Here is a 22563-nt window from a genome sequence, read left to right as displayed (position 1 = left end):
GCTAGAAAGGCGCGTCTTTTTTATTTCTACATTCGGCGAGTACTTTCATTGAAAAAAAGCACTATCACTCAACTTGAAAATTATTGATCTATAAGTTTTCAAAATTAGTATCGTTGGTGATAATTAGTCAACAAAATTTCATCAAACTAATATACTCAGTATTACAAATCTCGCATATTTTTATTTTCAATACTACCACTCATTATCTTTTTCAAAAAAAAAAAGTTAATACTCCTTTAGTTCTTAAAGGTGAGGGAAATAATGAAAATATTGATTTTGAAGATGAATGTTAAGAGGAAGAAGATGTAGAAAAAGATGAAAAAGATATAGTTATTTTATAATTTCTTAATTTTAGTTATGAAAGATCAAGAGACTATCGAAGTTTTAATAATTTAGCACTTGAATACTTTTTTGTTATTATTATTTTTAGTTTTATGTTATTTGAAGTTTGATAGGATATTATTTTTATTTTTATTTTTTTTTGCACCTCATCTCGCTCAAGTGTGCGTCTCGCGCCTAGGCGTTCTAGGACCCTTTAGCGCCTTAATGCGCCTTGAACCTTTAATAACTATGGAATTGAGATAAGGAATTGATAATAATTTATTATTATTATTATTATTAATATCAGTAGCCTCTGAATTTTATGAGATTATTTAAATTGAAAATGATAACTCATCATCGTAATTTTAGCTGCAGAGAGTAGTGATGAACGCAAAAAATTATTTTGTTCAATTAATCATTGATAATATTTGAACTTAATTGCCTTTTAATATTATCATTTTTAGTTATATCTCGTCTAATACCTAAATTTCATAAAAATCTAACTATTAAAACTAAGTGTAAAAAATAAAACTCCTAAGTTATTAAATTTCATAGAACATGATAAAAATTTAAAGCATATACAAGCAGCGTTCAGCTTTACAAACAGCTAAATAATTAACCGTTTCATAAAATTCATATTTTTCTGCTTTTGTATTTTATATAAGGGATGTTTGACTAGTCTTCTCTCCCCAACGAATTTGTCTTCTAGCGTTTGCGCCTTGCGAGACTGCGGAGCGTGAAAACAAAATCTATGTAAATAATTTCTCAAACATGTCTCTTGTTAATTTTGAGAAGTAATTTATCTCAAATAGTTTGTTTTTTAATACAGAGGGAAAGTGGTTCACAAATAATTCATTATATCATTATTTTATTTTTATTAAATATTTTAATAATACAAATTAAAAATTAATTTATGTAAAATAAAAGATGCAGATGAAGAATTGGAGATATTTTTAGACATAGCGTCAGAGTGAGAGTGGGGTATGTGACCTATTTTAGTCACATCAGCGTATCTTGTTTTGCGCAGACTTCGTGAGCTGTTTGTCTTGTTATTACTCGGAAAAAAAAATTTTCTCTCTTTACTTTATATTTTCCAATCCTTGTTCTATTTTTTATTAATTATTTTTGATCGAATTCCAATCCTTCTTCTGTTTCACTTTACTGGCTCACCACCTAAGTTGTCTATCAAATTCAAAACCCTTTCTCCATCATGCGTGACAATTGTATTCCCTCAATAATTAATTTGATGATTATTTTATTAATTTGTTGAATTGTTATCCAATACTTTTTTTTAGTTTTTATTTTTATTTACCCTATCTAATGCAGAGATGTTTACCTGGCTTATTTTAAATTGAAATTGAAATTTTGATTTAAAGTTTAGAAAATGATCGAATTTAATAATTAAATTTTTTTTAATCTTTTTATTTTTTAAAAAATTAAAATTTTTAACTTGAAATAATGTTAAGTTAATTAATTTAAGTATGATTTTAATTCAATTTAAAAATATTTTTGATAAGCTTAATTTTGATTGATTTCACTCCATTTACAATCTTAAATTGGATTTAATTTTTTCTATTAATCAAAAGAAATTTTTCTACAAATTGAAAGAGCTTTACAACACATCCGGGAAAGTTCAATAAACCCCTCTGAAGACATGATAGGTTGAGATTTTTTTTTTTTTTTTTTTATTTTTTTCTCCTTTTGGGTTCAAAAAGAAGCACGTTCTGGTGATACCTGGGATATTACATTATTGAATGGAGATTAATGATTGTGATAGACCTGATGCATAAGAGCATTGCAGCATGCAACAAGCTTTTTCGTTTCTTCCATTTTTTTTTTTTCCCTTCTAATTCATCATTAGTATGCTCGAAAGATCCATTTCCAGGCATACATAAGTATGCATGCAAAAATCAAATATCTCCATATATAATTGAAGAATTTGTCGTGAAATATACGGCAAAATGTAAGGGGCTAATGCATATGCCACATAGTGCATTAGGTTTATGAAAGAATTTCTACATAATCATTACCATATAAAGCAACGTCATTAACTTAGTCCAACAGGGAAATTTGTTAATAGTAAAGAATATATTTTGGATCATTATATTTTGGAGTTTACTTGTAAATATCCATAATAAGAAGATAACTATGGAGTTTATTTATAAGGCTGCAGCTGACCCGCTCATCTTGGAAGGCATTGCGTATAGAGAAACGGTGTTGCTTGCTAGAGCTAAGGGCTTCTAGAAGGTGATAGTTGAAGGAGATCCGCTTGTCGTTTTCAAGTCTCTCCAAGGTAGCACTCCTCCGGCGGTGAATCAGGGCATTATTTTAGATATCAAGTTGTTATTTGCTTCTTTTGAGTTTTATCACTTTCAGGTTTGTTAGAAGGAAACTGCAATAAGATAGCTCATTCCCTTACCTCACAAGCTCTTCGGGATTTGTCATTTTTATGCAACCCCTTAGAGCAAGTGTTGTTTGTTTGTTCACTCGTGACTAATTAGTCGTACTTGTGTTTATTTGTTTTTCTGCTTTTATTTGGTAGGGTATATTATTGGTGTAGCAGAAGCCTCTGCTCCAAAATGGGTTCAGTACTTACTGGCAAATAAAATAAATCTCTATTAATTAACCTGAAGATGGATAAGGAAATCACATAGACTGAAATTAATTGACAAATTGGACTGAAAGAAGCAGCTGGCAATGGCAATAGTGCAACAGTCATGAATTACTTGCTAATGCAAGGGAACATAACATTTTTAAAGGGAAGGGAAAGGAGGGAGGGAGCAATTATTCTAAATTATTATAAATATGATCTCTTATAAAAATTAATTTAATAATTTTTAAATTAAAGATTTATATTATATTATATTATATTATATTTTCAAAAACTCTGCCTAAGTAATTTGTACTTAGTCTGTCCCAAGCCTGGATAAAGAGGAGAATTGCGGTAGTTAACAACCAGCGTAAAAATTTTGTCATACCTCATGATATGAATTCAAATGATATAAATGTTGCAGCGTCCTCTACTTACGACGCGCTACATCGTAACCCGGGTGTAGTGAGAAATATGCAAGGGTATAGGGCGTTCATCAAAAGCGACGCGTCATGCCGGCGCCTAGGGGTTCCTACATCATGGACGGGTGTGGATAAAGAAGTTAGTCCATAGACAAATAGTAGAACAGATAGTGGAACATAACACAAGATAGACATAGAGAATAATAGAAGATATCATAGAAGGAAATCAATTAGGAAGGAACAGGATATGAGGAGAATAAGGATTGGTACTTGGAATCTTGGATCACTTACAGGAAAATTAATGGAGCTTGTGGATAACTTGAAAAGGAGAATATTGCTTGCATACAGGAGACTAAATGGGTAGGAGAGAAAAGCAAGAAAATGGGTAATTCAGAGTACAAATTGTGATTTACCGTAAAAGAGAGGAACAAGAACGGAGTGGGCATAATTATAGACATGACATTGAAAGATGCTGTAATAGCTGTGAAAAGAGTAGGAGATAGAATTATACTAGTAAAGCAAGTACTAGAAGGAGAAACAATAAATATAGTTAATGCTTATGTCCCATAAATAGAACTAGATAGTGAGAGTAAATAAAGATTTTGGGAAGATATGGATGATCTAATGCAAAGCATACCGAATGAAGAGAATGTTTTCATCGGTGGAGATTTGAATGGACATGTAGGACATGATAGGCAAAGTTATGAAAATGTTCATGGAGGTTTTGGTTTTGACAGCCGAAATGAGGAAGGAAAAAATATCATAGATGTTGCTATGGCATACGACCTAATACTAGCAAATACCCACTTTATAAAAAGAGAGTCACATTTAATGACTTTCAAAAGTGGGCAACATAGAAGCTAAATTGACTTTCTCTTAACCAGGAAGACAAATAGAGCTCTATGCAAGGATTGCAAGGTCATTCTGGGAGAGGCTTTAATAAGTTAATATCGGTCAGTGATATTGAATGTCAAGTTTATGAACAATTCAAGTAAGGTTATAAGAAATAGTGTAGCTCGAACAAAGTGGTGGGAGTTCAAATGAGTAAAGCAAGTGAAGTTTAAAAATGAGCTTCTCGAGTCTGAAGCATGAAAGCTGGATGTGGAGGCCAACAGTATGTGGATACAGATGGCATCAAAGATTAGAAAAGTAGCTAGAAAAGTATTTAGGGAGTTTAAAGGACATGGACCATCCTCAAAAGAGAGATGATGGTGGAATGAGGAAGTACAAAAGGCAGTTAAGAGGAAAAGGGAATGGTATAAAAAATTACCTAAGTGTAATAATAATGAGGCATATAAATAGTACAAGATAGCAAAGAAATAGGTAAAAAAGGCAGTTAGTCAAGCAAGAGCGCAGGCATTTGAAAAGTTATATGAGAAACTTGAAACTAAAAAATGGGAGAAAGATATTTATTGATTAGTAAGAAGGAGAGAAAAAAAATGTTAAGATCTCAATCAAGTTAGGTGCATTAAGGATGAAGAAGGATGTTGGTGAAAGATAAGGACATTAAAGAAAGATGAAGAAATTATTTTGATGATCTCTTTAATAATAGTCAAAGTGATAATAACGTGAATATAAATTACAAAGCAATAGAAAAAGAATGTGAATTATATTAGAAGGATTAGATCTTTAAAAGTAAAGAAAACACTTAAGAGAATAAAAGTGGGTAAAGTCTGTGGACTCGATAGAATACCAATTGAAGTGTGGAAGTGTTTGAGAGATATGGGAGTGGCATGGTTAACTAAATTGTTTAATAAGATTATAAACTCAAAGAAAATGCCTGATGAATGGAGAAGAAATATTTTAGTACCTATTTTTAAAAATAAGAGAGACATACATAGTTGCTCAAATTATAAAGAAATTAAACTCATGAGCCATACTATGAAGTTGTGGGAGAGAGTTGTAGAACATCGACTATGTTATGGCACTTCTATCACTCCCAATCAATTTGGCTTCATGCCCAGTCGTTCAACTATGGAAGCAATCTCTCTCATTAGAAGCTTGATGGAGAAATATAGAGATGTGAATAAAGATCTACACATAGTTTTTATCGATTTGGAGAAGGCTTATGATAGTATTCCAAGAGATATCTTATAGAGAGTGTTAGAACAAAAGAGGGCATCTATTAAGTACATACAAGTGTTGAAAGATATATATGAAGGAGCAACTACTATTGTGCGCACAGTGAAATGGGACACAAGATATTTTCCTATCTCAGTTAGATTACACCAAGGTTTAGCTGTAAGCCCTTACCTTTTTATATTATTTTTAGATGAATTGACGAAACATATACAATAGAGTATTCCTTGGTTTATGATGTTTGCGAATAATATAGTTTTGATAAATGAGACGCAAGAAGAAGTTAATAGAAAGCTAGAGGTTTAGAGAATTACTCTAGAGTCAAAAGACTTTAAGTTAAGTAGAACGAAGACAGAATACGTGCATTGCAAGTTCAGTGAAGGCCGAACTGGTGATAGGGAAAGAGTTAATTTGGATGGAGTGGTACTGCCCCAAAGTAATCATTTTAAATATCTCGGCTCAATCCTTCAAGTAGATGGGGAATGTGAGGAGGATGGTAGTCATAGGATTAAAGCCGGATGATTAAAGTGGAAATGTGCCAGGAGAGTTTTATGTGATCACAAGATTCCCAATAAGTTAAAAGGAAAATTTTACTGTACAGCCATACAACCGGCCATGTTATATGGTAGTGAGTATTGGGCACTAAAGGAGTCGTATGTGTTTAAGATAAGAGTTGCGGAGATAAGAATGTTAAGGTGGATGAGTGGCCATACTAAACTAGATAAAGTTTGTAATGAGAGTATTAGAGAAAAGGTAGGAGTAGTGCCAATTGAGGATAAGTTAAGAGAAGGGAGATTGAGGTGATTTGGTCATGTGAAGTGTAGATATACAGAGGCTCCAGTTAGACAAGTAGAGCACATTAGGTTAAAGGATAGAAAGAAAAAAAAAAGAATAAACTTAAACTGACTTGGAGGAGAAGTACAATATGACCTAAAAGCATTACATATTTTCGATGATTTAACTCAAAATTGTTTAGAGTGAAGAAATAGAATCTATATAGCCGACCTCAAATTTTTAAAATAAATGCGTAATTGAATTGAGTTGAGTGTATTATATTTTTAAAAATAAATAAAAAATGAAATAATATAAGGACTGGAGATCAAGTACCGTACGTTATGTTATGTATTTGTCATGTTTATCGTAATTGTCACGTGACCTTCCTCGTTGCCCAAATGAGACTTTTTCTCGTCCTTTATTTTTCATCCACTTTGATTTTTCTTCTTTTCATTTTTTTGCCCTGCCTATCACTTTAAAAAAAATTTCATCAGTAAATTTTATTAAAATTAGACCCAATTCAATTTGATACTGAAACTAAATTACAATTGTAATTGCAGAATCCTTTAGTCTAATTTCAGTTTCTTAGTCATGAAATCGAAATCCTCGATTTTGACAAAAAAAAAAAAAAACTATGTAAGAATGGAAATGGAGGATTTTAAATATTTAATTCAATTAAATTATATTAGGATGAATTTGTATAATATATAATGAAATTTGAAATTATTTTAAATTTGAAATTAAAGAAACTAAATGTACAGGAAGATCACTTCAGAAATTGATTAGTGGGCTCTTTATTAGGGTTTTGTTGTGGATCTGGACGATATGGAACCGAACACTTACACGATAAGCGGACTGTTATGAACCCCTAGTCCAACAAATAACCTTTTGAGCGGAAAACGGTGAGTTCAGATAGATATTATACCTCTCAATGAGTAGTAGTTGATCGATTATTATTCAATTCATCAAATTCACGTTATAATTTTATATAGGAAAAATTGTATTTAATTTATAAGAAATTATATTTTATGTTGTGCATGAAAAATGGATTTTAATTTTTTTTATAGAAGCTATTATTAATTTTACATGTTGAAATAATATAAAAATTATCATTTCATATAAAAATGTGATACATGAAACTTTCCCTTTATTATTATTATTATTAGATATATTTAGATTTCTCCTAATTCAATTCACAACACAATTCCAATTTCATATTCTCAACCGTTTGATTTGGAGAAAACAGGAGGAAGTTAACCACCTGTAATTCAATTTCTATAATCTTTTTTTTTTATTTTTTAGCGTTTGAAGTATCTTATTTTCAATTATTTTTAAATATTAGTAAATAATTTACAAAATAATCAGCTCTCAGTAGCTGAAATATTTTTGCTTTTAGCTTCCTTTCATTAATTATGCAAAACATGTGAATGTAGAAACTATTAGACCGACCCGGTCCGATTTGAATTCAGGTCAAATTTAAATCGAGCTGATTTAATTTATTTATCTATCTATCAAGTTAAATCATTTTAAAAATTTGCTACGCCACACTTATTGTCAAGAATTTGCCATTTGGCTTGACTTTTTTTTTGCCTTTTTATCTTTAATAAAATTTAATTTACTTTAATATTAATTTATTTTAAAAATTATTTTTATTATAATATTAATTGTAATTCAATTGTAATAATTATTGTTAATTATTTAAAATAAAAAATTAATTTAATTTAATAATATAATTGCAGCTAAAATTTATAAAATTTTAAATATATTTATTGAATTAAATTTGAATATACTCATGATTATTTATTTATTGATATAATGATAATACTTTTATATTTTTTAATTTTTTTATTTGTTTATCATATATGAGTGGTGATGTAAATTTTATAAATTTTGATTAGTTAAATTTTATAAATTTATCTCTTGATGTAAATTAAAATTCTGAGATGAATTTCGTGAGAAAATAAATCGGTCAATTTCATTTCACCGAAGATGATAAATCTGCAGTGAAATTTGCATTTTTCAGAAAGAAAAAAAATTAAAAAAAAAAAAAGTAAAGAAAAGAGAGAGATAAGATCGATTAACTATATATTAAAAAAACCCTGGAATCTCAGCCATGTCCAAAGGGCATAGGCAAGAAAGAACCCACCAGTTTTGCCACTTGGTTCACCAAAATTTGCCTAACAAACAACTTGAACCAGAACCAGGCAACCAATCTCTCTCATCATCCATCCAATTGCCATTTCTGAGCTTTCTATTGTACTTGGAAGGATGTCAAGCTATTCAATTGAGTCCACTACAGTAGAAACCAATGATGGAGTGAAGCTCCTGACAAGGCTCTTCAAGCCCATAGAAGATGAGATCAAAGACAAATTGGTGATTGTTCTTGTCCATCAGTATTCAGTCTTGGGTGGTTGTCAAGCTCTTTTAAAAGGAATGGCAATTGGGTTGGCACAGAAAGGTTACAGGGCTGTCACTTTTGACATGAGAGGTGCTGGGAGTTCCACAGGGAGGCCTTCTCTCACTGGGTTTTCTGAAATCAAGGATGTAATTGCTGTCTGCAAATGGGTTTGCGAAAATTTATCAACTGACAAGATTTTGTTGGTGGGTTCCTCTGCAGGTATGTGTTTTTCATGATTTTGCAATTATGTTCATTTGATTAATGGATGATGTGTCTGTGGATAATGATTACAAATGCTTGTTTGATTGGTTTCAATGGGTAATTGATTAAATCTATGAAATGGGTATTCGTTTGTGAATCTGTTACGGCTATCAGGTTCTTCTTATGTTCCTCATTTTATTTACATCTCCAAAGGGGATACACTTTACTGCTGCTTAACACATCTGGGCTAAGATAATATCATACTTTTGATGTCAAGGGCTGATTGGATATTGTGGGTAGGAATTTGATGTTTCAAATCAATTTGCATATAATTGCGCAGTTATTGAATAATTTTTTTTTTAAATTTTCATAGAATTGGATTTTCTTTTTTTTGTTAGTTTATGCATTTTAGATTAGTCCGGCATGTCATTTGTTTCTTTCATCCAGCCATTTGGATTTGATGATTTGAGATGCTTGACACTGATTCCCTTTTTTTTTTTTAATGTTTTATTGTGCTTTATGGATTTTGTCTGTTTTGATATTGATATTCTTGACTGGATTGTAGTTGATAGGTTCAGTTATGACGGTGGACAATTTTAGTGAAAAAAACTGTTTAATACTTGGACATGGAATTTCTTGAATACCATATTGTTTTTCTGGCAAAATTGCTCTTTTAAAATATCATTTACATATTAGGGTAAACTTCTTTTCCAGAATAGGCTCTATCCTATCCTGCCTTGCTTTTTATTTAAAATCCATTGAACATTGAAATTTTCTAGTCTTGTCCCCTTGAAAAGGGAAAGCTCGTAGTGTAACAAAAGTTGTTTGGTAGTGTACACAACACATCTGACCAAAATGTTGGGTGGAAAGAAGGTTTTAAAGCGTTTGATGGCTTTTTCATGGATTAACAAAACCACAAAAGGAAGAAAGCTATTTTATTTGCAGTGTAGTTCCAAATTCTATGCCTTTCCAAATATGTAATTTTTTCCTCCAGTTCCTCATTATTTCAATTGTGGGAATTTTCCTCATAGAAAAAGGGGCTTCTCTCATGTACTCTGGGAAAGCTCACTAATTTTGGATAATGTAATCTTATACCTTCTTGTACAGGTGCACCAATTGCAGGATCGGCAGTAGATGAGATTAAGGAAGTGGTTGGATATGTAAGTCTGGGATATCCTTTTGGCATGATAGCCTCAATCCTTTTTGGGCGACATCACAAGGCCATCTTACAGTCTCCAAAACCAAAACTCTTTGTTATGGGAACCCGGGATGGGTTTACCAGTGTTAAGCAGCTAAAGAACAAGCTGAGCTCTGCTGCAGGACGCATTGAAACGCATCTAATTGAAGGAGCAGGACACTTCCAAATGGAAGGCCCTGCTTATGATAATCTGATGTTGAACCTTATCCTCACGTTGATTGCATCTTTATAGGACTTTTATGTAGTCTCTGAGTTGACGTTTATTGCATCTTTATAGCTAGCTTCTGAGTTGTGATGAGTTAGACTGCCTTCTGTGATCAATGTGTATTGTTTGCATTTGCTGATTTTTCATCTCTGCTTGATTTGCAGGATGAGTGAAAATACAGCAACCATTCCAGTAAGTGCGGCCTTTAAACCAAATATTATAGCAGTGGAGGAGAGAATATTAAAGAGATCTTTACAGAGTCAAATGTTATTCACTCAGTAAACATAATTTACATAAGTATTTTTCAACATTCAATGAAATCAAAATTACAACGGAACCAAACTACCTTCTACCTAACCAAAAGACTATAAGCCAGGGGCTACATTTGCTTGGCTCGTCATTAAATTAGTCCTATGATACAATAAGGGTTATTATCAGCAAAGAGCAATGAGATTATATTTCATCGCCATCATCTTGATGTTCAACAGATCCAACTCTACCACCTCTTGCCATTTTGTTGCCATCTGATACTCTACCTTCACCACCCATCTCATCATATGGCCGTTTTCTCCAAACTCTATCTTGGTCCATTGATTGTCCATGGGAAAATGGATGTCCTCCATCTGCTTTTTACCCAAAAAAAAAAAAGGAAGAAAACATATTGTATTGATTTCACAATCAATAAAACTGACCCATTGCCGCTTTCTAGTGAAAAAAATCCATTATAATGGGAATATTTACAATATAACAAGCCCAACATGGCGGCAAGATTTATATTATTTGTCTATTCCATCTCAATGATGCTTAACATGAGAAAAATTATGACAAAGATTAAAACAAAAGCAACTACAATTTTAGAGAACCTCCAGGTAAACACTTGAGCCCATTCTCTTGCACTAAATTGAAACAATACTGGCAAAGTGATAAAATTGTACACAACTATTTCAGGTTAAATCCGAAGATCCAAAAGCTACAATTAGATGATACAATAGATAAGCAGTGCCTTTATCGGACACTATAATATAAACATGGTTATGTGCAATTAGTTATTACCACTTTCACCATCAGATGCATGTTCAAGCTTTGCAATCGCATCAACTAGCGCTTGTTCATGTTCCTGCATCAAAGAGAACTTAAAAATGCAATGTAACACGTTCTATGGGCCAATACAAGATACTCGGGTTCTTACTTTAAGCACTTTCTTTGCTTTCTCAATTTCCATTGGATCTGGATGGCTAGCACCAAAAACTTTTTCCACCTGTTCAGAATTATAAAATTTGAGAAAAAGTGTTCTATTCAGTTTGAAGGAATGCTCCAGCTTCCATCTTACCTCCTTGATTAGAGTATCTGTGTGAAGTATCTCAATATCCCCTAAAGCCTTTTTTCCAATTCCGTTTTGTGATAATGGGATATCTTTTCTAGACTGCCCCTTCATAGTCCCTCTACCTCTTCCTGCACCAGCAAGTGCTCCACCACGTGCCATAGATTTCTTATTCCCACGGCCTGGTCCAGGCCGGCCACCTCTATGAAAAATTCCCGGATTCTCACCCTCCCATCTTATATCTTCAGGAGAAATCTGCCAATTAACACATATGCATATCAATAGAAAGTATAATGCCTTCTTCCATGAGGAAACATTTAGGAGATGAATTGTAAATCACAAAAGAAAATAGATGGCTAATTGCATAAGTGACAGAGGCTCATAAGAATATGCACTGTTGATTGTTCCCCTAGAAATTGCCAACTCCTAGCACTGCATGTGGGGAGGGCGAGCATGCGTTAGTGTAAGTGAGAGACAGAGAGGATAAGTCAGATGCAGCATTCTCTGTCACATCATACTGGTAATGATGGATAATAAATCATATGATGTTTGATGTCTCAATACAATTTGTCAGTGGGTATAGAAAATAAAGCGCTTGTATGGAAAAGTTTATCCTGAAGATGCTATGATTCAGTATTTTATTATTTATCAAAACCCTTAAAAATTTCGTTGACATATCATAATGATAAATCCCCAAAATATGCATCATATCAAAGCTGAAGATTCAACTAGAAATTTTTAATGCGTCACTAATTTTCATAAATGAACCCCAGCACACCAACCCAACCCCAACCCCCCACCCCCCCCCCCCCGGCAAAAAAAAAGAAAAAAAAAATTGCATATCAAAATTTTAAGATGAGAGAACCAGTAAGTTTAATTTCAATGGATATTTAAATCTAACTTTTGTATAACATGTGGCGTCACTGTTAATTATAACTAGTAGAGGTTAATCATAGATAAATAGAAATCAATTTTCTTGCACACTCACTCCATGTAGATGTAAAATGAACCATGTAAAGTTATTGGTCCACAGGAAAATGGTAAAAATTTTACCTCTTTCAGGTTAACCCATTCCCATGTTTCATCCACTGTATTAATATCATAAACCAAAGCATGCCTCCCCTGTCAATATGAAGAAAATAATCATGCTCAAAAAAAGCCTAACAACCATTGGAACGCTGTATAATCAACCATCAAATAAAATGTACCTCAACTGGATTGTAGTCGGTTATAACAGCCTGATAGTATTGGTTATCTTCAGGCCACCGAGTCCAAACTTTCCTTCCGATCAATGGATCATAACTGGTTGCTTCTGCAGGTTCATTAGTGGCAAATGCACCTGAAGAACTCCGAATTGCAGCTTGTGCTCTTCCACCCAAACCTGTAGAAGGATACTGCATGGACTTCATTGAAGATGCAGTGGAAAATATGTTGCATTAACCAAAAACTGAAGGTAATAATGAAGCAGGAAGCACAAATCAAATCATCATTTTCTTGACACTGCAAAATTATTCAACTTACTGATTTGGGTTTCTTGCTTCTAGACCCTGGCGGCAGACCCCGTCTTAGGGCTGATGAAGATGGTTGCATAGATGGTAATGCAGGTGAAGGTGCACCCACGGACAATGAAGCAACTGACTGTGATGTTTTCTGTTTCTTGCGTGATGCTGAAACAGTAGGACTAGGTGTGGGATCAGGAGCAGGCTGGGCTGTGCTTGGCATGCTAGATTGAAGCCCATTTGTCTTTCTCCATTCCCTAGCATCATAATATAATACACTTTCCCATTAAAGGACAAAACTGACCAGAAGTTATTAGATTTTGGAAAAACGCTGCTCAACAGAACATGCCACGAAATAATTAGACCTTATTCTGCGGATGATGTCATCAGCATTAACCCTGCATAGTAGCTCCCTGTGCTCCTCATCTGATACCCTTAACTCTTTCCTGAGTTCTGTAATTAAACTCTCCTTTTCCTGGAAAATAAAAATATAAAGCACATTCAAATTTGTTTTAACATGTAACTATACAAGGTAAAATATAATACATATGAGAAGCGTGCTATCGAATACCCAAGTAATGGCATCAGATTGTGCTTTAAATGCCCGTAGGACTGAAGTGTATGCTTCCTGCTCAATGTTGTGTATTTGAGTTTCCATATCACTGTGAACCCTAGCTAATGAAGCAGAACCAACTGCCGTAGATCTTCCATTCCCAGCAGGTCGTACCCGACTTTGGAATCTATTTCGATGTGATGGTGGAAGGTCATCATCAGTGCCTACCATTAAAATGATTAAGAACACAGCATGTTAAACTTTTACTGCATAATAAATGAAAATAACAATCCCCACCTTGCAAATGCTCGCAAGAAGAAATATATAAAAAACATGCTACAACGTTGCCATCTCACATATTAATGTACAAACCATCAAAATACCACCCCCAAAAGTAATCCATAGAGTTTTCTCAAACCAACTCTTTACAACATAGAAGCCCCAAAAGCTTTCATTATCACCAAGAAAAACTAGACAATGACTTCAGAATCTCGCACATCATTTACAATACTGAACAAATAATCCAGTTTAGAAGCTTAAGCATCCTATACCTAGTTCCTTCTACTTTGGAACATGAAGTAAACCTCATATCAACAGTAAACTATAATCCATCAAATGAGGTCCTAAAAAACATGAGTTAAATTACAAAAATCAAAACCTTAATTAACTCACCACTACTATCAGAAAGCTCATAGTCCATTGCAACTCTTCAAAAACTCTTGCAACTACTAGAAATGAACTCGGTAAACATAAAAAGGAAGAGAGAGAAAAAGAAGAGAAAGAGAGGGGGGGGGGGGTTGGAGTCTTCAAAAACCCACGCAACAAACACCTGACAAGAAATAAAACAAATTATCAATAATGAATTTCCCATTTGAACTTCAATGATAAAACTAGCCCTAGTGCCAGAAACTAAGCTTCTGGAAACTCTACAAAACCATAAAATTTTCTAGACGCACGTTCACAAACTCAGCTCCACAAATCTTGTGAATTACTACTAGCTTTAAACACCAACCATAACGCTACTAAAGCCAAAAATAAAGATAAATCCAACAAATTTAAAGCCTAGTTCCCAAAATAAACCTCCTAAATCGCCCGAAAACTACCAAACTCAAAACACATAATAAAATTCATCATAAACTCACCGCTACTATCCATGGCCTGAAAATCCAGCGAAGCTTCTCCAAACCCTAAAATACTCAGTAACCCTTGAAATTGACCACTTGCTTAAAAAAACGAACTGCTAGCACCTCTCGGCAGTCAACTAAAAATGTTGGGTAAAATTCTTCGAATTTCAAGCATGAAAAAATACCACATGGTCTAAATTAGCGAATTCAGGCATCAGAAACACCCATCAGATAGACTCGAACTTTAAGCACTCCGCAGCATTCAAATCCCGATGAATTCACAGCCAATTCTTTGCTACCCAAGCGAAAATTCAATCTTCAAAGCTCCAAAAAAGGAACAATACGGTGCTTCAAAATTGGAATATTTGAGCCCTCCACGCCGATTTTGAGGAGGTACGATGAGTACTTCGAATTTAGAAGAGTAGTTGTCGTTTCGGCAGATCTAGGAAGTAATTTTGGCAGAAATTTGAGGATTAAAAGAGAAATTTGAGTGTGAATTCAGAAATAGAGATTTGATTGAGCAAGGAGAAAGAGGAGTGCGGGTTCAATGATGAACGCGGACTTGAAATGTTTATTGTGGCGCTTTATTTTTGTTAGTTAATAGTTGATTTTGAGTTCCGCGGGGCCAATGGGAAACGGTGTCGTTTAGAGGCTGTTTGAGAGGAAAACGTGCGTCGAAGTAAAACACGTTAAAAAAAATATTTTTATTATTAAATGAATTATTAATTCATCGAAAATTATTTATAAAATAAGATTTGTTTTATAAAAACAAAATAATCATAAGTTTTTTTTTTAATAATGCTTTTTAATAGTTTATTTTTTTGTGATTAATAATGCAATTTCAGAGCATAACTATTACAATTGATTTTATTTTTAATAATTTTGAATTTATTGATTTTTTTAGAAAAAGAAAGAACACACACTTGAATATGAAAGCACAAAAAACATGAAAAATTAGAGAGGTGGTCCCTAATTATTTAAGGACTCTGCACCCCTGAAAAATGGGTTCAGATAAAGGCTTATTGGAAGAAGCTTGAAAGTCAAAATGGAAAAGTGGTGATGATTTGACCAAAAATTAAGAACACTCAAAGAAAATGAAACTGATAACCATCACATAATCTGGAGGGAAAATTCTCCATTCATTTCTCATTAAAAAAAAAATCAGTTAGATTTACACCTTTTTATATAAAATTTCTAATGAAATTCTAGAATCTAATTTTCAAAAATTGATAACTATTTACAGCTGGTATAATTAATTTCCTGCATTGCACTCCTTGGTTCTCAAGTAGAAGAAGAAAGAAGACTTGTCATTGATGAACAATATTTCAAAATTAATTGTCTTGTCCCAAATGAGTCTTTTACGCACTGCTTTAATTTTCCTTCTACTCACTGGTTTGATAGCCAGCGTCAATTCTCAATAAAATAAAACTCATCTCTTCTATTTTGAAAATAATCGTTATTCTTCTCATCTCCACCCCCCCCCCTCTCGCTCTCTCTCTCTCTCTCTCTCAAGCTGGAGAATGGGAAGCAGAGACCATACCTAGCTTGGAAACAAAAAATGGGAACAGAGGATAGCCCAGGCATTTGGTGAAAAGATCAGCAATCTGCAATTTGGAAGAAAGATGCGTGAGCTTGACAAAACCTTTTATTGCTTGATCTCGGATAATGTGGCAATCAATGTCTAAGTGTTTAGTGCACTCATAGAAGATGGGATTGGTCGCAATGTGTAAAGCGGCTTTGTTGTGACAATGGAGTGGAATAGGTGTAGGTAAGGGAATGTGAAAATCACGAAGAAGGAAAGTCGACCACTGGAGTTCACATACCGTTGATGCCATACTGCGGTATTCAGCCTTGGCTGATGAATGACTCACGGTGGTTTATTTCTTAGACTTCCATGAAATATAAGAGCTGCCTAGAAAGATACAAAACCCGATAATGAACTTTTGAGAATCAGTGCATGAGCCTCAATCAGTGTTACATTAAGCAGCAAGATTAAGAGAATTCAAACTAGGGAAGAATAATCCTTTATTCAGGTAACCTTTCAAATAGCAAAGTACATGTAAGGGGCGTCCCAGTGTGATTGGCGTGGAGCATGCATGTATTGGCTCAATTGTTGGACAGAAAATGTGATAGATGGCAGAGTCAGATTCAAATAGAGAAGATGTACAATAAGTCTCCTGTATTGGGCAGGATCTGAAAGTTAAGAGCCAAAGGACGCAGTGAGCTTGAGTCCACGAGGAAGTGGGACCTAAGCAACCTTTGCATTCTGAAGACCAGCATCTAAAATAATATCAAGAATGTATTTCTTTTGACTGAGGAATATGCCAAAAGAAGAATGAGCTATTTCTAGACTCAAGAAAAATTTGGCGTACCTGAATTCTTGATTGTAAATTGCTAATCCAAGAATTCTTTAGTAGAAATGATATTAGATTCACTGGCATCAGTAACAAGAACATCGTTAATATATAATGTGAGTGCTTGGAAGGTGGAAGCATTCCCTTTAGTGAACAGGCAATGATCATGGCCAGATTGAACAAAGCCAAACTAAGTCAATTTTGAGGTAAACACTTTTTTCCACTATCGTCCAGCTTGTTTTAGGCCATATAAAGACTTCCTTAACTTACACACTTGATTAGATTGCGCTTTAATATATCCCTAAAGTGGGAGCATGTAGAGCTCTTCATCTATAGAGCCATGGAGGTACACATTATTAACATCCAATTGATGGATAGGCCATTATTTGGCAGAAGCAACAACAAGAAATAATCTCACGGTGACCAATTTGGCTACTGGAGAAAAACTATCCATGTAATCCACCCCTTATAGTTGATTAAAACCCTTAGCCACCAGCCGAGCCTTATAACGGTCAATAGTACCATCTTGCTTGCATTTTATTTTGTATACCCATTTGGAGGCGATGGGCTTTTATGAACTGAAAAGGGAACTAAATCCCATGTTTGATTATGTTTCAATGCATCTAACTCTCATTGCATTGCTACGACCCACTTAGGATCAGTTTTAGCTTATTCATAAGAAATAGGTTCATGAAGCATTGATACATTAGCAATAAAGTCGAAATGTGTCTTGTTAAAAAGAGGTTTAGAAAAAATAAATTGGGTGGGAAGGTTGCCTGAAGAAAATTCTAAACTAGGAGAATCATTTTGTGGGACTGGAAGATGATCAAACAACTGTACATTAGCTATAAAATCATTAAGCCAAGAAGGCTTGTGAGTGATTCTGGTGCTTTTTCGAATTGGCAAGGAATATGTTTGAATGGGAAGATTAGGATTAAGTGAAGTAGAAGGCCGATTAGAAAGTGAAAAGGAAGATGAAGGAATAGGAACATATGACTCAAAAATATTATCATCAGAAATAGGAAATGGGTAAGTGACTGGAACAAAAGAATTAGTTTGTTGAGTGAAAGGGAAAATCATTTCATAAAACACCACATCTCTAGATATGCACATAGAATGTGAGTGAAGATCATACAACTTGTAAGCTTTATGCCCAATAGCATGTCCCAAGTGCATACACTTGACAGCTTTAGGGGCAAACTTTTTTTTTTTTTTTATGGTGTAACAGTGGTTGCAAAAAAAAGACAACTAAAATTTCTAAGGCTACTATAATCAGGACAATTGTTGTAAAGTATCTCACAAGGTGTTTTCCATTGAAGAACTGAACTAGAAATTTTATTGACAAGGTAAGTAGCATGTAGAATGGATTCCCCCAAGAAAATTTTAGGTAAACCAGATTGAATCATTAAGGCTCTAGCATTTGGTAGCAGATGTTTATGTTTTCTCTTTGCTATCCCATTTTGTTGAGGAGTGTAAGTGGTTATCCTTTGGTGAATGATGCCTTGTGTTTCAAAAAGATTGATGCACTCAGAATTGAGGAATTCTTGTGTTTCAAAAAGATTGATGCGCTTAAAATTGAGGAATTCTGACTCATTATCTATTCTTACAAAGTTGACAGTAATTTAGAAATGATTAGCAACCATTTTGAGAAACATTGAAATGGTGTGACAAACTTGATATTTGTTTTGTAACAAATAGGTCCAGGTGGTTGTGCTATGGTCATTAACTATAGTCAAGAAATAGGATGCACCAGTAAGTGTTTTAGGAGGATAGGGTCCCCATAGGTCTAGATGCAGTAGATGAAAATTACACGGATTGATTATGTGACTCTTGGGGAAAGGTAATCTATGTTGTTTAGCCCATGGATAGATTTCACATACATGGTTACTAATTTTGCAATGAATAACAGGAATATGAGAAAGTTTAGAATGAGATGCATGGCCAAATCTTGAGTGTTACAGTGAAGAATCAACTTTATTTGTATACAAAGGGCGAGCCTTATTACATGATTTGGATAGTATGCTAGTAGCTGGATACAAAGTAGAATTTGATTTTGTAACAGAAAAAGGAACTAAAATGCAACTTGTATAATCCTCTGTCCAACTTGCCCACAATAACAATCTCCTTAGTCCATAAGTCTTGTAAATGACAATGGTCATTAAAAAATGTAATTGAAATATGTGAATCTGCAGAAAGTTGGTATACTGATAAAAGCTTATGTTTGAAACCAGGAATATAAAGAACATGCCTCATGTGAGGTTTGAATGCAAAATCACAATTTCTACACAAGTAATAAGTTGCACTGTGCCATCAGGTAAATAAATTGAACTAGGTGGTGAAAGTTTAGCTAAAATGGTCATAAGGTCTAGGTTAGAACACATATGGGCACTAGCACTGCTATCAATGAACCATTCATTGGTAGTGAATTTCTTAAGAATAATTGATTGAATAGTGGACGATTTATAGGCAAATCCAGAAAATTCAACACAGCCTGCCTCTTGAACAGATTTGCCTTTGAGAATCCTCATTACCTCTTGCTAAATTATATTTATAAGATTTGCATTCTAGTCATATTTAGTTGTTGGAGTAATTATGCCTTCTGTAACAGTTGAATCCTCAAGAGGTTGAATGGCCATGTTAGCAGCAAGTTTCTCTTTCTTTTGTTTATACCAATCTGTATAACCTATGACCTTAAAGAAAGATTCCTTTGTATGGCTTGCATTCTTGCCTTCCTTCTTCTAGTACTGTGGTTTAAATCTAGCATGTGAATCTTCTTTCCTAAAATTCTATCACTTAACCATCATGGCTACTAAAATTTCAAGTATATCTGTGGCAATAGCACTTATTTCCTTTTGCTTCTCCACCCTCTGCACTGGGGAGTAAGCCTTATTTATGGAAGGAAATGGATCCATTTAGAGAACTTGATTTCTCACATAATCATAGGTTTGATTAAGTCCCATAAAAAACTCAATTACCTTATCATCATCACTGATATCAACTAATTCCTTTGAAGGACCACAAGTGCAGATAGGTAGAGGCCTTAAACATGCTAGCTCATCCCATAGTTTTTTTCAACTTTGTAAAATAAGCCATAGTAGACATGTTACCTTGCTGAAAAACACTGATCTCTCTTTTGAGCTAATAAAGTTGTGGTCCATTGCTACCTCCAAATCTCTAGGCCAACTCATTTCATAACTCATTTGCTGTAGTAGTATAGAGAAAAGCCTCCACAATTTCTTTTGAAATGGAGTTCAAGATCCAGGACATAACCATACAATCTACTTTCATCCACTGCTCCAGATCTAGAGAATCTTCTCCTGGTTTTTCACATATGCCAGTGACAAAACATAATTTATCCTTGGCTCTCAATGTAATTAGCATAGATCTGCTCTAGGTTAAGTAGTTCCCGCCAGTCAAAGGAACGCTTACAAGAACCGTGCCTGGTGTATCAGAATTATGCAAGATTAGATGATTCTTGGAGCTTGAAGCAACACTTTTGTCCTTCTCTCTAACCATCGCAACACTCAACAATGAACTTGATTCAAATTAACAAAGAAAAGAAAAACTTAGAGTAAATCACAAGGGAAGCGATCACAGGCTTTGATACCATGAACAAAAATTAAAAACACTCAAAGAAAATGAAACTAGTAACCGTTACACAATTTAGAGAGAAAATTCTCTATTCATTTCTCATTGAAAAAAAATCAGTAAGATCTACACCTTTTTATATACAATTTCTAATGAAAATTTTAGAATCTAATTCTCTAAAATTGGTAACTGTTTACAGCTGGTGTAACTAATTTCCCGCCATTACACTCCTTCGCCCCAGGTAGAAGAATAAGAAGATTTGTCATTAATGCACAGCATTTCATAATTAATTACCTTGTCCCAAATGAGTATTTTACGCACCGTTTTAATTTCCCTTCTACTTACCGTTTTGATCACTAGCGTCAACTTCTCAATAAATTAAAACTCATCTCCTTTTTTCCAAAAATAGCCATTATTCTTCTCATGATTCAGGTTTGTATGCAAATGGTCCAATCCGATTCAATCATTTATTTATTTTTTTTAACTATTTGATTACATCAAATTCAAAACTAAAATATGCTTAAACAATACTTATGCAATATGATTAAAAATCTCTTCATTCACAAATTAAAACTAGCTAGTGGTGGAACTAGGTAGCATAGCAATTTTTTTTTTCTTTATGGTCTTTTTGTGAATACCAATCCAAGACGTAAATGTAGAGAAGAATCCTTTTTATGAGCACAATTTTTTCATGAAATGTTTTTTTTCTTTATTTTCCCTCCCCTTGAGTAAAAATATCATCATTATGTTCATTTTTACATCCACACCATTCATCACACATACTAAAATGAGAGACATTTTAGATGAAATGCTCATTTATCTTTATTGTATAAAGGGGAGTTTCGTTAAAATAAAATGCTACAACAAGAATTTTATCACGTTCCTCCAAGACAGAAGAAGTCATGCAAGAATGGAAGATATTTGGAGTCTCTAGAGAACTTGAAAAATATTTAGGATTTTTAAAAATTATCTTCACAGTTCCATCAGTCTACCAATAAAAAAGTTAGTTAAGATGATTGGACTAAATGAGAATTATTGTGAAATTTTTCATAATTAATAAGTCATTTTATACGAATAAGTTTTACTAAATAATTTCTTGACAGTTATCGTGTATGATTTGTAGTAGGCTTTGCATCTAAGAAGATATACAAAGCATCTAAAGAAATATCTAACTGAGATATGTCACAATATGATCTTGAAGCTTATAAGTAATGTGGTACAAAGTTGATAAACATGAAAAACATTGTTTGTTCCGCTTCTATTAATTAAACTTGAACCTTCAATATTATGAGAAAGTAAATTTTAAAGAGACATATTGTAAATAGGGGAGAAATTAAGAATCGCACCTACAGAATACAAAAATGGTTATGCAAATCTAAACAACAAAATGTTAATAGTGGAGAAATTTAGTGTCCAACCAAAAAAAGCCTGAGAGTTACAAATAAACCTAATCTACCATGAAGAGTTGGAATTACATGAATTGCTATTAAATAAAATTCAAATTTTTTGATTGTCGGCAAATGTATCACTTTCCTGCAAGCCATTCCTAGCAAAATATCACCCTAATATTCATTACTATCTTTGGGATTTCACTGTATTGGAAATATTTAAAGGAGAGAATCCCACGTGAAGACCTACTCCACGTTCTTTTTGTGCATATCTCCATTAATAAATTTTATTTAACAATATTAAATTTATTTTTTTTATTACATGGTTTTTTTATAAGCTTTATTATGAAGTTTTAATCAGATTTAAATAAATTTTAAAAGTAGTTTTCAATTAATACTCCATCAGTCTATTTTAATAATTTGCAAGAATTAAAAAAATAATTAAATATTATCATTTTTATAAAAAAATATTAATAATAAATTAAAGTATCTTTATAATATTATTAAAATATAAAAAATATTAAAAAGAGATAAATTTATTGAAAATA

At 33.3% G+C, this 22563-nt stretch overlaps 2 protein-coding genes across 10 annotated transcripts; one reads left to right on the top strand and one right to left on the bottom strand.

The window, feature by feature from the left end:
- The first annotated feature begins 8276 nt into the window (after positions 1–8276).
- LOC110661248 (uncharacterized) lies at positions 8277–10384 on the top strand. Its single transcript, XM_021819835.2, has 2 exons — positions 8277–8803; positions 9893–10384. Exons 1-2 carry the CDS (start codon positions 8455–8457, stop codon positions 10213–10215), a joined length of 672 nt encoding a protein of 223 aa, XP_021675527.1. The 5' UTR covers positions 8277–8454; the 3' UTR covers positions 10216–10384.
- A 55-nt stretch (positions 10385–10439) lies between these two features.
- Positions 10440–15268, bottom strand: LOC110661246 (protein EMSY-LIKE 3). Of its 9 annotated transcripts, none has more exons than XM_058138896.1 (11): positions 14704–15268; positions 14234–14390; positions 13580–13785; positions 13374–13483; positions 13031–13265; positions 12718–12903; positions 12563–12631; positions 11519–11764; positions 11378–11446; positions 11242–11320; positions 10440–10814 (listed from the first exon to the last, which is right to left on the bottom strand). In XM_058138896.1, exons 2-11 carry the CDS (start codon positions 14259–14261, stop codon positions 10642–10644), a joined length of 1401 nt encoding a protein of 466 aa, XP_057994879.1. In that variant the 5' UTR covers positions 14262–14390; positions 14704–15268; the 3' UTR covers positions 10440–10641. The 9 variants fall into 9 exon arrangements, with proteins under 9 accessions (XP_057994879.1, XP_021675521.2, XP_021675522.2 ...); XM_021819829.2 differs by having other exon boundaries at positions 12718–12912; positions 14704–15267; XM_021819830.2 differs by having other exon boundaries at positions 10440–10811; positions 12718–12912; positions 14704–15266.
- Between the last annotated feature and the right edge of the window lie 7295 nt (positions 15269–22563).

This window comes from Hevea brasiliensis, chromosome 17 (assembly GCF_030052815.1).
Source record: "Hevea brasiliensis isolate MT/VB/25A 57/8 chromosome 17, ASM3005281v1, whole genome shotgun sequence".
Lineage (NCBI taxonomy): Eukaryota > Viridiplantae > Streptophyta > Magnoliopsida > Malpighiales > Euphorbiaceae > Hevea > Hevea brasiliensis.
The sequence above is the reverse complement of the archived record's forward strand: the minus strand, read 5'-3'. Positions and strand labels throughout refer to the sequence as shown.

Excerpts from the sequence above, each read along its gene's own strand:
- LOC110661248 (XM_021819835.2), top strand. The coding sequence starts at position 8,455 with ATGTCAAGCTATTCAATTGAGTCCACTACAGTAGAAACCAATGATGGA. Across the intron at positions 8,804-9,892 it reads GTTGGTGGGTTCCTCTGCAG|GTGCACCAATTGCAGGATCG; the intron begins GTATGTGTTTTT and ends CTTCTTGTACAG.
- LOC110661246 (XM_021819829.2), bottom strand. The coding sequence starts at position 14,261 with ATGGACTATGAGCTTTCTGATAGTAGTG. Across the intron at positions 13,786-14,233 it reads TGAGCTTTCTGATAGTAGTG|GCACTGATGATGACCTTCCA; the intron begins GTGAGTTAATTA and ends TTTTAATGGTAG. Across the intron at positions 11,321-11,377 it reads AAGCAAAGAAAGTGCTTAAA|TTCTCTTTGATGCAGGAACA; the intron begins GTAAGAACCCGA and ends TGCATTTTTAAG.